The following is a 14,579-nucleotide window of genomic DNA, read 5'->3' as shown; positions in this document are numbered from 1 at the left end:
GATTGGGAGTGGGATTGGGAGTGGGATGGGGTGGGGATGGGATTAGGAGTGGGATTGGGAGTGGGATGGGATGGGGATGGGATTAGGAGTGGGATTGGGAGTGGGATGGGGTGGGGATGGGATGGGATTAGGAGTGGGATTGGGAGTGGGATGGGGTGGGGATGGGATTAGGAGTGGGATTGGGAGTGGGATGGGACTGGGAATGGGATGGGGCGGGTATGGGACGGGGATAGGATTGAGATTGGGAATAGGATTGGGAATGGGATGGGGTGGGATGGGATGGGATGGGGATGGTGATAGGGGTAGGATTGGGATGGGATTGGGAATGGGAATGGGATTGGGACTGGGATTGGGTTTAGCATTTGGGATGGGACTGGGATGAAGTATTGATGGTGACAGGGTTGGGATTGGGATGGGATTGGCGTTGGGGTGGGATGAGGGTGGGACTGGGACTGGGATGTGGCATTTGGGATGGAGATGCGGATGGGATTGGTGTTGGGAATGGGACCGGGATGGCAACCGGGGGTGGCCGTATGGACCCAGCACCGAGACGATGACCAGATGGAGGACCGGGGCAGACAGAGGGACAGACAGACGGGGTGACAGGGACGGCGTAGTGGGGACGGACCAAGGCAGGAGGTGCCATCGGGGGAACTGGCGTAACCCTGAGCGCAGAGGCAGCGGTAGGAGCCGTCGGTGTTGAGGCATTCGCCGTGGGGGAAGCAGAAGTCGCCCTCCAGACACTCATTGACATCTGTGGGGGACACGGGGAAGGGGGGGGGTCATTGGGGGGGCGGGATGGAGGTGACACAGGGGACGTGTCCTCCTCCCCCAGTGGTGTGACTCACCTTCACACGGAGCGCCGGAGGCGGCCGCCCGGTAGCCGCGTTGGCATTGGCACAGGAAGGAACCCTCCGTGTTGAGGCAGCGGCCGCGGGGACCGCAGCGAGACGACGAGGAGCATTCGTCCACGTCTATGGGGTGACACGGTGACGAAGGGGGGTGGTTGGGGGGTGGGTTGTGGGGTGGTGGGGGGTTTGGGGTCGGTACCTGCACAGCGGCCGTGGAGGAGCTCGAAGCCATCGCGGCACGGGCGGCACTGGAAGGAGCCGGCGGTGTTGATGCACTCTTGGCCGGGGCACGCCGTGGGGGTCTCACATTCGTCGATGTCTGGGGGGGAGAAGGGGGGTGGTATTGGGGTGGGGTGGTGATCCCATGGGTGGTGACCCCATGGACGCGATGACCCTCGTGGACACGATGACCCCATGGACGCAATGACCACATGGACATGATGACCCCATGGACGATGACCCCATGGACGCAATGACCACATGGATGATGACCCCATGGACAAAATGACCCCATGGATAGTGACACCATGGATGGTGACACCATGGATGGTGACACCATGGATGGTGACCCCATGGACACGATGACCCCATGGCCAACAGTGACCCTATAAAGATGATGATCCCACGGACACAATGACCCCATGGACATGATGATCCCATAGATGATGACCCTATGGATACAATGACCCCATGGACACAATGACCCCATGGACACAATGACCCCATGGATGATGACCCCATGGACACAATGACCCCATGGACACAATGACCCCATGGATGGTGACCCCATGGACACGATGACCCCATGAACATAATGACCCTATGGATGGTGACCCCATGGACACGATGACCCCATAGATGATGACCCCATGGACACAATGACGCCATGGACACAATGACCCCATGGATGGTGACCCCATGGACGCAATGACGCCATGGACACGATGACCCCATGGATGGTGACCCCATGGATGATGACCCCATGGACACAATGACCCCATAGATGGTGACCCCATAGATGGTGACCCCATGGACACAATGACCCCCGTGGACACGATGACCCCATGGACACAATGACCCCTGTGGACACGATGACCCCATGGACACAATGACCCCATGGATGGTGACCCTATGGACACAATGACCCCATGGACATAATGACCCCATGGATGATGACCCCATGGACACAATGACCCCATAGATGATGACCCTATGGACACAATGACCCCATGGACACGATGACCCCATAGATGGTGACCCCATGGACACAATGACCCCCGTGGACACGATGACCCCATGGACACGATGACCCCATGGATGGTGACCCCATGGACACAATGACCCCATAGATGATGACCCCATGGACACAATGACCCCATGGATGGTGACCCCATGGGCACGATGACCCCCGTGGACACGATGACCCCATGGACATGATGACCACATGGATGGTGACCCCATGGACACGATGACCCCATAGATGGTGACCCCATAGATGGTGACCCCATAGATGGTGACCCCATGGACACAATGACCCCCGTGGACACGATGACCCCATGGACACAATGACCCCATGGATGGTGACCCCATGGACACAATGACCCCATAGATGATGACCCTATGGACACAATGACCCCATAGATGATGACCCCATGGACATAATGACCCCATGGGCATGATGACCCCATAGACACGATGACTCCATAGACATGATGACCCCATAGATGGTGACCCCATGATTGATGACCCCACGGCCAACAATGACCTTATGAAGCTGATGCCCCACGGACACAACGACCCTACAGACACGATTATCCCGTGGACACGATGACCCCATGAAGATGACGACCCCATATCCAGCCCCCCCTGCCCCCCATCTCACCCTCGCAGTGCCCCCCATGCGTGGTGGAGCGGAACCCGGAGGGGCAGACGCAGCGGAAGGAGCCGGGGAGGTTCTCACAGCGGCCGTGGGTGCAGGGTGGGGGGCTTTGGGTGCACTCATCCACATCTACATTACCACAGCATCATCCCATCCGTGTCCCCATCGTGTCCCCATCGTGTCCCATCCCAACCCCATCCATGTCCCCATCGTGTCCCATCCCAACCCCATCCATGTCCCCATCGTGTCCCAACCCAACCCCATCCATGTCCTCATTGTGTCCCATCCCAACCCCATCGTGTCCCCATCGTGTCCCATCCCAACCCCATCGTGTCCCCATCATGTCCCCATTGTGTCCCATCCCAACCCCATCATGTCCCCATCGTGTCCCCATCGTATCCCATCCCAAACCCACTGTCCCCATGCCATCCCCATCATGTCCCCATCCCGTCTCCATCCCATCCCAATCTCATCCTTGTCCCCATACTGTCCCCATCATGTCCCCATCCCATCCCAACCCTATCACGTCCTCATTGTGTCCCCATCCCATCCCCATCATGTCCCCATCATGTCCCCATGCCATCCCCATCATGTCCCCATCCCATCCCCATGATGTCCCCACGATGTCCCCATCCCCATGATGTCTCCATGACATCTCCATCTCTGTCCTCATCCCATCCCCATCATGTCCCCACGTTGTCCCCATCCCATCCAATCCCCATGATGTCCCCACGATGTCCCCATCCCATCCCCAGTGTCCCCACAATGTCCCCATCCCATCCCTACCATGTCCCCACGATGTCCCCATCCCATCCCGTCCCCATGATGTCCCCACGATGACCCCATCATGTCCCCATCCCATCCCCATCATGTCCCCACAATGTCCCCATCCCGTCCCCATGATGTCCCCACAATGTCCCCACCCCATCCCCACCATGTCCCCACGATGTCCCCATCCCATCCCATCCCATCCCATCCCCACGATGTCCCCATCCCATCCCATCCCATCCCTTTGCCATGATGTCCCCACAATGTCCCCATCCCATCCCATCCCCATGATATCCCCACCATGTCCCCATCCCATCCCATTCCATCCCATTCCATCCCATCCCATCCCATCCCATCCCATCCCATCCCCACGATATCCTCAACCCATCCCATCCCATCCCCACGATGTCCCCATCCCATCCCTTCCCATCCCATCCCCATGATATCCCCACGATGTCCCCATCCTATCCCATTCCATCCCATCCCATCCCCACGATATCCTCATCCCATCCCTTCCCATCCCATCCCCATGATGTCCCCACGATGTCCCCATCCCATCCCCACGATGTCCCCATCCCATCCCTTTGCCATGATGTCCCCACAATGTCCCCATCCCATCCCATCCCATCCCATCCCATCTCCATGATATCCCCACGATGTCCCCATCCTATCCCATCCCATCCCCACAATATCCTCATCCCATCCCATCCCATCCCATCCCCATGATGTCCCCATCCCATCCCTTCCCATCCCATCCCCATAATGTCCCCACAATGTCCCCATCCCATCCCATCCCCATGATATCCCCACGATGTCCCCATCCTATCCCATCCCATCCCATCCCCATGATGTCCCCATCCCATCCCCACGATGTCCCCATCCCATCCCATCCCATCCCATCCCCATGATGTCCCCACGATGTCCCCATCCCATCCCCACAATGTCCCCATCCCATCCCGTCCCCATGATGTCCCCACGATGACCCCATCATGTCCCCATCCCATCCCCATCATGTCCCCACAATGTCCCCATCCCGTCCCCATGATGTCCCCACAATGTCCCCACCCCATCCCCACCATGTCCCCACGATGTCCCCATCCCATCCCATCCCATCCCCACGATGTCCCCATCCCATCCCATCCCATCCCTTTGCCATGATGTCCCCACAATGTCCCCATCCCATCCCATCCCCATGATATCCCCACCATGTCCCCATCCCATCCCATTCCATCCCATTCCATCCCATCCCATCCCATCCCATCCCATCCCATCCCATCCCATCCCATCCCATCCCATCCCATCCCATCCCATCCCATCCCATCCCATCCCATCCCATCCCCACGATATCCTCAACCCATCCCATCCCATCCCCACGATGTCCCCATCCCATCCCTTCCCATCCCATCCCCACGATATCCTCAACCCATCCCATCCCATCCCCACGATGTCCCCATCCCATCCCTTCCCATCCCATCCCCATGATATCCCCACGATGTCCCCATCCTATCCCATTCCATCCCATCCCATCCCCACGATATCCTCATCCCATCCCTTCCCATCCCATCCCCATGATGTCCCCACGATGTCCCCATCCCATCCCCACGATGTCCCCATCCCATCCCTTTGCCATGATGTCCCCACAATGTCCCCATCCCATCCCATCCCATCCCATCCCATCTCCATGATATCCCCACGATGTCCCCATCCTATCCCATCCCATCCCCACAATATCCTCATCCCATCCCATCCCATCCCATCCCCATGATGTCCCCATCCCATCCCTTCCCATCCCATCCCCATAATGTCCCCACAATGTCCCCATCCCATCCCATCCCCATGATATCCCCACGATGTCCCCATCCTATCCCATCCCATCCCATCCCCATGATGTCCCCATCCCATCCCCACGATGTCCCCATCCCATCCCATCCCATCCCATCCCCATGATGTCCCCACGATGTCCCCATCCCATCCCCACAATGTCCCCATCCCATCCCGTCCCCACGATGTCCCCACCCCATCCCTTTGCCATGATGTCCCCATGATGTCCCCACCCCATCCCATCCCCATGGCACTGACCGTGGCAGTCGGTGCCGGCGCTGCCGGCTCGGTAGCCGGCGTTGCAGACGCAGCGGAAGCTGCCCACCGTGTTCTCACAGCGGCCGTGGGAGCAGGGGAGGGGGCTGCGGCGGCACTCATCCACGTCTGGGGGGGTCGGGGGGGGGGAAAGAGGGAAGGAAGGAAGAGTGGAGGGGGAGATGGAGAGAGAAGGATGCGGAGAGGAGGAGAGGAAGGGAGGGAGGGATGGACGGAAGGAAGAAAGGAGAGAGGGAAGGGAGGAGGGGGAAGGAGGGAGGAAGGGATGGAGGGAGGGAGAGATGGAGAGAGAGAGGGATGGAGGGAGGGAAGAAAGAGGGAGGGAGGGAGAGATGGAGGGAAGGGAGGAGGAAGGGATGGAGGGAGGGAGGAATGCAGAGAGGAAGAGAGGAAGGGATGGAGGGAGAGAGGGAGGGAGGGAAGGAAGGAGAGAGGGATGGAGGGAAGGAAGGAGGAAGGGATGGAGGGAGGGAGAGATGGAGGGAGAGAGGGAGGGAGGGAGGGAAGAAAGAGAGGGAGGGAGGGGGAGATGGAGGGAAAGAAGGAGGAAGGGAGAGATGTAGGGAGGGAGGGAAGGAAGGAGAGGGAAGGAGAGATGGAGGGAAGGAAGGAGGAAGGGAGGGAGGGAGGGAGAGATGGAGAGAGAGAGGGATGGAGGGAGGGAAGAGAGAGGGAGGAAGGGAAGGAAGGAGAGAGGGATGGAGGGAAGGAAGGAGGAAGGGATGGAGGGAGGGAGAGATGGAGGGAGAGAGGGATGGAGGGAGGGAAGAAAGAGAGGGAGGGAAGGGGAGATGGAGGGAAAGAAGGAAGGAGAGAGGGATGGAGGGAAGGAGAGATGGAGGGAGGGATGGAGGGAGAGAGGGAGGGAGGGAAGGAAGGAGAGAGATGGAGGGAAGGATGGAGGGAGAGATGGAAGGAGAGAGGGAAGGAGGGAAGGAAGGAGAGGGAGGGAGGGATGGAGGGAAGGAAGGAGGAAGGAACGGAGGGAGGGAGAGATGGAGGGAGGGGAGAAAGAGAGGGAGGGAGGGGGAGATGGAGGGAGGGAGGGATGCAGAGAGGAAGAGAGGAAGGGATGGAGGAAGAGAGGAAGGAAGGGAAGGAAGGAGAGAGGGATGGAGGGGGAAATGGAGGGGGAGATGGAGGGAGAGGGGAAGGGAGGAATGTAGGGAGAGTTGGGTGGGTGGGTGCAGAGGGGGAGGTGGGTGCAGGGGGAGGTGGGTGCAGGGGGAGGTGGGTGCAAGGAGGGGTGGGTGCTGGGGGAGGTGGGTGTATAGGTGGGTGCATAGAGGGATGATGTGTGCATGGGTGGGTGCTGGGGGAGGTGGGTGCATGGGGAGGTGGGTGCATGGAGGGCCGGGTGCTGGGGCAGGTGGGTGCAGGGGGGGTGGTTGGGTGGGTGAGGTGGGTGCTGGGGGAGGTGGGTGCAGGGGAAGATGGGTGCAGGGGGAGGTGGGTGCAAGGGGAGATGGGTGCATAGGTGGGTGGATGCAGGGGGAGGTGGGTGCATGGGTGGGTGGGTGCAGGGGGAGGTGGGTGCAGGGGGAGGTGGGAGTATGGGGAGATGGGTGCATGCGGGGGTGGGTGGAGAGGGAGGTGGGTGCATGGGGGGGTGGGTGTATAGGTGGGTGCATAGAGGGATGATGTGTGCATGGGTGGGTGCAGGGGGAGATGGGTGCATGGGGAGGTAGGTGCATGGAGGGATGGGTGCTGGGGGAGGTGGGTGCATGGGGAGGTGGGTGCAAGGGGTGTGGGTGCACGGGTGGGTGGGTGCAAGGGAGGGACAGGAGCTGGGGGAGGTGGGTGCACAGGTGGGTGCATAGAGGGATGATGTATGCATGGGTGGGTGCAGGGGGAGGTGGGTGCATGGAGGGCCGGGTGCTGGGGCAGGTGGGTGCAGGGGGGGTGGTTGGGTGGGTGAGGTGGGTGCTGGGGGAGGTGGGTGCAGGGGAAGATGGGTGCAGGGGGAGGTGGGTGCAAGGGGAGATGGGTGCATAGGTGGGTGGATGCAGGGGGAGGTGGTGCATGGGTGGGTGGGTGCAGGGGAGGTGGGTGCAGGGGGAGGTGGGAGTATGGGGAGATGGGTGCATGGGAGGGTGGGAGCATGGAGGGACGGGTGCATGGGGGCATAGGTGCTGGTGGAAGTGGGTGCATGGGGAGATGGGTGCATGGAGGGATGCATGCTGGGGGAGGTGGGTGCAGGGGGAGATGGGTGCATGGGTGGGTGGGTGCAGGGGGAGATGGGTGCAGGGGAAGATGGGTGCATGGGGAGGTGGGTGCAAGGGGTGTGGGTGCATGGGTGGGTGGGTGCATGGGGAGATGGGTGCGGGGGTGATGGTTGGGTGGGTGCAGAGGGGGAGGTGGGTGCATGGGGAGGTGGGTGCATGGAGGGCCGGGTGCTGGGGCAGGTGGGTGCAGGGGGGGTGGTTGGGTGGGTGAGGTGGGTGCTGGGGGAGGTGGGTGCAGGGGAAGATGGGTGCAGGGGGAGGTGGGTGCAAGGGGAGATGGGTGCATAGGTGGGTGGATGCAGGGGGAGGTGGTGCATGGGTGGGTGGGTGCAGGGGGAGATGGGTGCAGGGGAAGATGGGTGCATGGGGAGGTGGGTGCATGGGGAGGTGGGTGCAAGGGGTGTGGGTGCATGGGTGGGTGGGTGCATGGGGAGGTGGGTGCGGGGGGGATGGTTGGGTGGGTGCAGAGGGGGAGGTGGGTGCACGGGTGGGTGGGTGCAAGGGGAGGTGGGTGCATGGGGGGTTGGGTGCATGGGGGGGTTGGGTGGGTGCAGAGGGGGAGGTGGGTGCATGGAGGGCCGGGTGCTGGGGCAGGTGGGTGCAGGGGGGGTGGTTGGGTGGGTGAGGTGGGTGCTGGGGGAGGTGGGTGCAGGGGAGGATGGGTGCAAGGAGGGATGGGTGCATGGGTGGGTGGGGAGGTGGGTGCATGGGGAGGTGGGTGCAGGGGGAGGTGGGTGCATGGAGGGCTGGGTGCTGGGGGAGTTGGGTGCGGGGACAGGTGGGTGCAGGGGGCAGCACTCACCGATGCAGTGCGTGCCCTGGGTGCTGAGCCAGAAGCCGTTGTGACACACGCACGTGTATCCACCACCACGTGGCACGCAGCGCCCCGGCCCGCACAGCTGGGGGTTCCTCTCACACAACCCGGCTGCAACGCAGGGCATCACTGCAGGCGTGCGACTGCACACGCGCTGCTTGCACACGCGGGCGATGCGTGTGTGTGTGTGTGCGTGCGTGCAGCCGCGGGCGTGCAAGCAGACACGCGTGCAACCACGCACACACCTGCAGGCGAAGACATACAGAGCCACGCACGCATGCAGGCATGCAGACAGAGCAGGCACGCGCGTGTAAAGGGGCACACGTGTGCTCACACACGTGTGCGGCCGTGCACACGTGTAGCTGCGCACGCCTGCGACCACCCCGCCGTGTGATCGTGCGTGTGCGTGTGCAACCGTGTGTGCGTGTGGCAGCTTGAGTGTGCAACCACGGGTACGTGCAGCCGTGCACACGCATGTGCAAATGTGTGTGCATGCAGCCGTGCAGACACGTGCGGTGCCGGAGGTCCCACCTGGTGGTGCTGTGGGGGGGGGGGCCTGCAGCCCCTGGGTGGGGCGAGGCACAATGACCACCTCCGGGCCGGGGGGGGGCACCTGGGGGACATAAAGTGGCACTTTGGGGACATAGGGTGGCACTTTGGGGACACACGAGGGCACAGAGTGGCACTTTGGGGACATAGGGTGAAACTTTGGGGACAGATGAGGGCACAAAGTGGCACTTTGGGGACATAGGGTGGCACTTAGGGGACATATAAGGGCACAAAGTGACACTTTGGGGACACAGAGTGGCACTTTGGGGACACACGAGGGCACAGAGGGGCACTTTGGGGACACAGGGTGGCACTTTGGGGACACACGAGGGCACAGAGGGGCACTTTGGGGACATAGGGTGGCACTTTGGGGACACACGAGGGCACAGAGGGGCACTTTGGGGACATAGGGTGGTACTTTGGGGACACACAAGGACACAAAGTGACACTTTGGGGACACAGAGTGGCACTTTGGGGACATAGGGTGGCACTTCGGGGACACAGAGTGACACTTTGGGGACACAGAGTGGCACTTTGGGGACACATGAGGGCACAGAGGGGCACTTTGGGGACATAGGGTGGCACTTAGGGGAAACACGAGGGCACAGAGTGGCACTTTGGGGACATAGGGTGGCAATTTGGGGACACATGAGGGCACAGAGTGGCACTTTGGGGACATAGGGTGGCACTTAGAGGACAGATGAGGGTAGAAATTGGCACTTTGGGGACATAGGGTGGCACTTTGGGGACACATGAGGGCACAGAGGGGCACTTTGGGGACATAGGGTGGCACTTGGGGGACACACGAGGGCACAGAGTGGCACTTTGGGGACATAGGGTGGCACTTTGGGGACACACGAGGGCACAGAGGGGCACTTCAGGGACATAGGGTGGCACTTTGGGGACAAAGAGTGGCACTTTGGGGTCATAGGGTGGCACTTTGGGGACACACGAGGGCACAGAGGGGCACTTCGGGGACATAGGGTGGCACTTTGGGGACACACGAGGGCACAGAGGGGCACTTCGGGGACATAGGGTGGCACTTTGGGGACACACGAGGGCACAGAGGGGCACTTAGGGGACATAGGGTGGCACTTAGGGGGCAGATGAGGGTAGAAATTGGCACTTTGGGGACATAGGGTGGCACTTTGGGGACACACGAGGGCACAGAGTGGCACTTTGGGGACATAGGGTGGCACTTTGGGGACACACGAGGGCACAGAGGGGCACTTTGGGGACATAGGGTGGCACTTCGGGGACACACGAGGGCACAGAGTGGCACTTTGGGGACATAGGGTGGCACTTTGGGGACACATGAGGGCACAGAGTGGCACTTTGGGGTCATAGGGTGGCACTTTGGGGACACAGAGTGGCACTTTGGGGTCATAGGATGGCACTTTGGGGACACATGAGGGCACAGAGTGGCACTTTGGGGACATAGGGTGGCACTTAGGGGACAGATGAGGGTAGAAATTGGCACTTAGGGGACATAGGGTGGCACTTTGGGGACACACGAGGGCACAGAGTGGCACTTCGGGGACATAGGGTGGCACTTTGGGGACACAGAGTGGCACTTTGGGGACATAGGGTGGCACTTTGGGGACACAGGAGGGCACAGAGGGGCACTTTGGGGACATAGGGTGGCACTTTGGAGACACACGAGGGCACAGAGGGGCACTTTGGGGACATAGGGTGGCAATTGGGGACACAGAGTGGCACTTTGGGGTCATAGGGTGGCACTTTGGGGACACAGGAGGGCACAGAGGGGCACTTCGGGGACATAGGGTGGCACTTTGGGGACACATGAGGGCACAGAGTGGCACTTAGGGGACATAGGGTGGCACTTAGGGGACAGATGAGGGTAGAAATTGGCACTTTGGGGACATAGGGTGGCACTTTGGGGACACACAAGGACACAAAGGGACACTTTGAGGACACAGAGTGGCACTTTGGGGACACACGAGGGCACAGAGTGGCACTTCGGGGACATAGGGTGGCACTTTGGGGACACAGAGTGGCACTTTGGGGTCATAGGATGGCACTTTGGGGACACATGAGGGCACAGAGTGGCACTTTGGGGTCATAGGGTGGCACTTAGGGGACAGATGAGGGTAGAAATTGGCACTTTGGGGTCATAGGGTGGCACTTTGGGGACACACAAAGACACAAAGTGACACTTTGGGGACACAGAGTGGCACTTTGGGGACACATGAGGGCACAGAGTGGCACTTTGGGAACATAGGGTGGCACTTTGGGGACACATGAGGGCACAGAGGGGCACTTTGGGGACATAGGGTGGCACTTTGGGGACACACGAGGGCACAGAGGGGCACTTTGGGGACATAGGGTGGCACTTTGGGGACACATGAGGGCACAGAGTGGCACTTTGGGGACATAGGGTGGCACTTAGGGGACAGATGAGGGTAGAAATTGGCACTTTGGGGACATAGGGTGGCACTTCGGGGACACACGAGGGCACAGACGGGCACTTTGGGGACATAGGGTGGCACTTTGGGGACACACGAGGGCACAGAGGGGCACAGAGGGGACATAGGGTGGCACTTCGGGGACACAGAGTGGCACTTTGGGGTCATAGGGTGGCACTTTGGGGACACATGAGGGCACAGACGGGCACTTTGGGGACATAGGGTGGCACTTTGGGGACACACGAGGGCACAGAGGGGCACTTTGGGGACACAGAGTGGCACTTTGGGGTCATAGGGTGGCACTTTGGGGACACACGAGGGCACAGAGGGGCACTTCGGGGACATAGGGTGGCACTTTGGGGACACACGAGGGCACAGAGTGGCACTTAGGGGACATAGGGTGGCACTTAGCGGGCAGGTGAGGGTAGAAATTGGCACTTTGGGGACATAGGGTGGCACTTTGGGGACACACGAGGGCACAGAGGGGCACTTTGGGGACATAGGGTGGCACTTTGGGGACAGATGAGGGCACAGAGTGACACTTCGGGGACATAGGGTGGCACTTTGGGGACACACGAGGGCACAGAGGGGCACTTTGGGGACATAGGGTGGCACTTCGGGGACAGATGAGGGTAGAAATTGGCACTTTGGGGACATAGGGTGGTACTTTGGGGACACACAAGGACACAAAGTGACACTTTGGGGACACAGAGTGGCACTTTGGGGACACACGAGGGCACAGAGGGGCACTTTGGGGACACAGGGTGGCACTTTGGCTACACACGAGGGCACAGAGGGGCACTTTGGGGACATAGAGTGGCACTTCGGGGACACAGAGTGACACTTTGGGGACACAGAGTGGCACTTTGGGGACACATGAGGGCACAGAGGGGCACTTCTGGGACATAGGGTGGCACTTTGGGGACAGATGAGGGCAGAAAGTGACACTTCGGGGACATAGGGTGGCACTTTGGGGACACACGAGGGCACAGAGTGGCACTTTGGGGACATAGGGTGGAACTTTGGGGACACACGAGGGCACAGAGGGGCACTTTGGGGATATAGGGTGGAACTTTGGGGACACACAAGGACACAAAGTGACACTTTGGGGACACAGAGTGGCAGTTAGGGGACACACGAGGGCACAAAGTGGCACTTTGGGGACATAGGGTGAAACTTTGGGGAAAGATGAGGGAAGAAAGTGACACTTTGGGGACATAGGGTGGCAATATGAGGACACAGAGTGGCACTCTGGGGACAGATGAGGGCACAAAGTGGCACTTTGGGGACATAGGATGGGACTTCGGGGACAGTTGAGGGAAGAAAGTGACACCTCAGGGACACAGAGTGGCACTTTGGGGACATAGAAGGGCACAAAGTGACACCTCAGGGACATAGGGTGGAACGCTGGGGACATAGGATGGCAATTTGGGGACTCAGAGTGAGAATTTGGGGACATATAAGGGCACAAAGTGGCACTTTGGGGACATAGGGTGAAACTTTGGGGACAGATGAGGGCACAAAGTGGCACTTTGGGACAGAGTGGCACTTACGGGACATATAAGCGCACAAAGTGACACCTTGGGGTCACAGAATGGCACTTTGGGGACATAGGGTGGCACTTAGGGGACAGATGAGGGTAGAAATTGGCACTTTGAGGACATAGGGTGGTACTTTGGGGACACACAAGGACACAAAGTGACACTTAGGGGACACAGAGTGGCACTTTGGGGACACACGAGGGCACAGAGGGGCACTTTGGGGACATAGGGTGGCACTTTGGGGACACACAAGGGCACAAAGTGACACTGTGGGGACATAGAGTGGCACTTTGGGGACACATGAGGGCACAAAGTGACACCTCAGGGACACAGAGTGGCACTTTGGGGACATAGGGTGGCACTCAGGGGACAGATGAGGGCACAAAGTGGCACTTTGGGGACATAGGGTGGCACTTTGGGGACAGATGAGGGCAGAAGGTGACACTTTGGGGACATAGGGTGGCACTTTGGGGACAGATGAGGGCAGAAAGTGACACCTCAGGGAGACGCTGTGACACCTCGGGGACACGCGGTGGCACCTCAATGACCCGCGGTGGCACCTCGATGACACGTGGTGGCACTTCCAGGACCCTTGGTGGCACTTCAGGGACTCTTGGTGGCACCTCGATGACCCTTGGTGGCACTTCAGGGACCCGTGGTGGCAGTTGGGTGACAGCTGGTGACATCCTGGTGACCGGGGGGGGGCGGCTGGGGGGTGGCTGTCCGGGTCTCCGTTGTGCTGTGGGGGGGGAGATGTGGGGTGACAATGGGGTGACATTGGAGGGACACCGGGGACACCCATGGGTGACATTGGGGTGACAGAGGGGACACCCATGGTGACACTGGGGTGACGTTGGAGGGACACAGGGGACACCCATGGGTGACATTGGGGTGACAGAGCGGACACCCATGGGTGACACTGGGGTGACGTTGAGGTGACAGAGGGGACACCCATGGGTGACACTGGGGCGACGTTGGAGGAACAGAGGGGACACATGGGTGACACTGGGTGACACTGGGGTGACACAGGGGACACCCATGGGTGACACTGGGTGACACTGAAGTGACACAGGGGACACCCATGGGTGACACTGAGGTGACATTGAGGTGACAGAGGGGACACGCATGGGTGACACTGGGTGACATTGGGGTGACACCAGGGACACCCATGGGTGGCACTGGGGTGACGTTGGAGGGACAGAGGGGACACCCATGGGTGACATTGGGGTCACAATGGGGGGACAGTGGGGACACCCATGGGTGACACTGGGGTGATGTTGAGGTGACAGAGGGGACACCCATGGGTGACATTGCGGTGACAATGGGGGGGACAGTGGGGACACCCATGGGTGACACTGGGGTGACAACGGGGGTGGTGACACGGGGTGGGTGGTGACAATGGGGGGTGGTGACAGCAGAGGGGGTGACA

The 14,579-nt window shown here is 60.3% G+C and overlaps 1 protein-coding gene across 1 annotated transcript in view; it reads right to left on the bottom strand.

The window, feature by feature from the left end:
• The window catches only part of LTBP4 (latent transforming growth factor beta binding protein 4), a 61,088-nt gene that overhangs the window by 25,578 nt on the left and 20,931 nt on the right, over positions 1-14,579 (bottom strand). Inside the window, 8 exon segments of the mRNA XM_090129873.1 lie at positions 629-754; positions 849-974; positions 1,051-1,170; positions 2,734-2,859; positions 5,578-5,703; positions 8,623-8,745; positions 9,166-9,247; positions 13,648-13,889. Of these exon segments, the coding sequence (XP_089985999.1) occupies positions 629-754; positions 849-974; positions 1,051-1,170; positions 2,734-2,859; positions 5,578-5,703; positions 8,623-8,745; positions 9,166-9,247; positions 13,648-13,889 (1,071 nt within the window).

Source organism: Phasianus colchicus, chromosome 38 (genome assembly GCF_987193195.1).
Source record: "Phasianus colchicus chromosome 38, bPhaCol1.hap1.1, whole genome shotgun sequence".
Taxonomy (NCBI): Eukaryota; Metazoa; Chordata; class Aves; order Galliformes; family Phasianidae; genus Phasianus; species Phasianus colchicus.
This window is presented reverse-complemented; position numbering and strand designations above follow the sequence as displayed.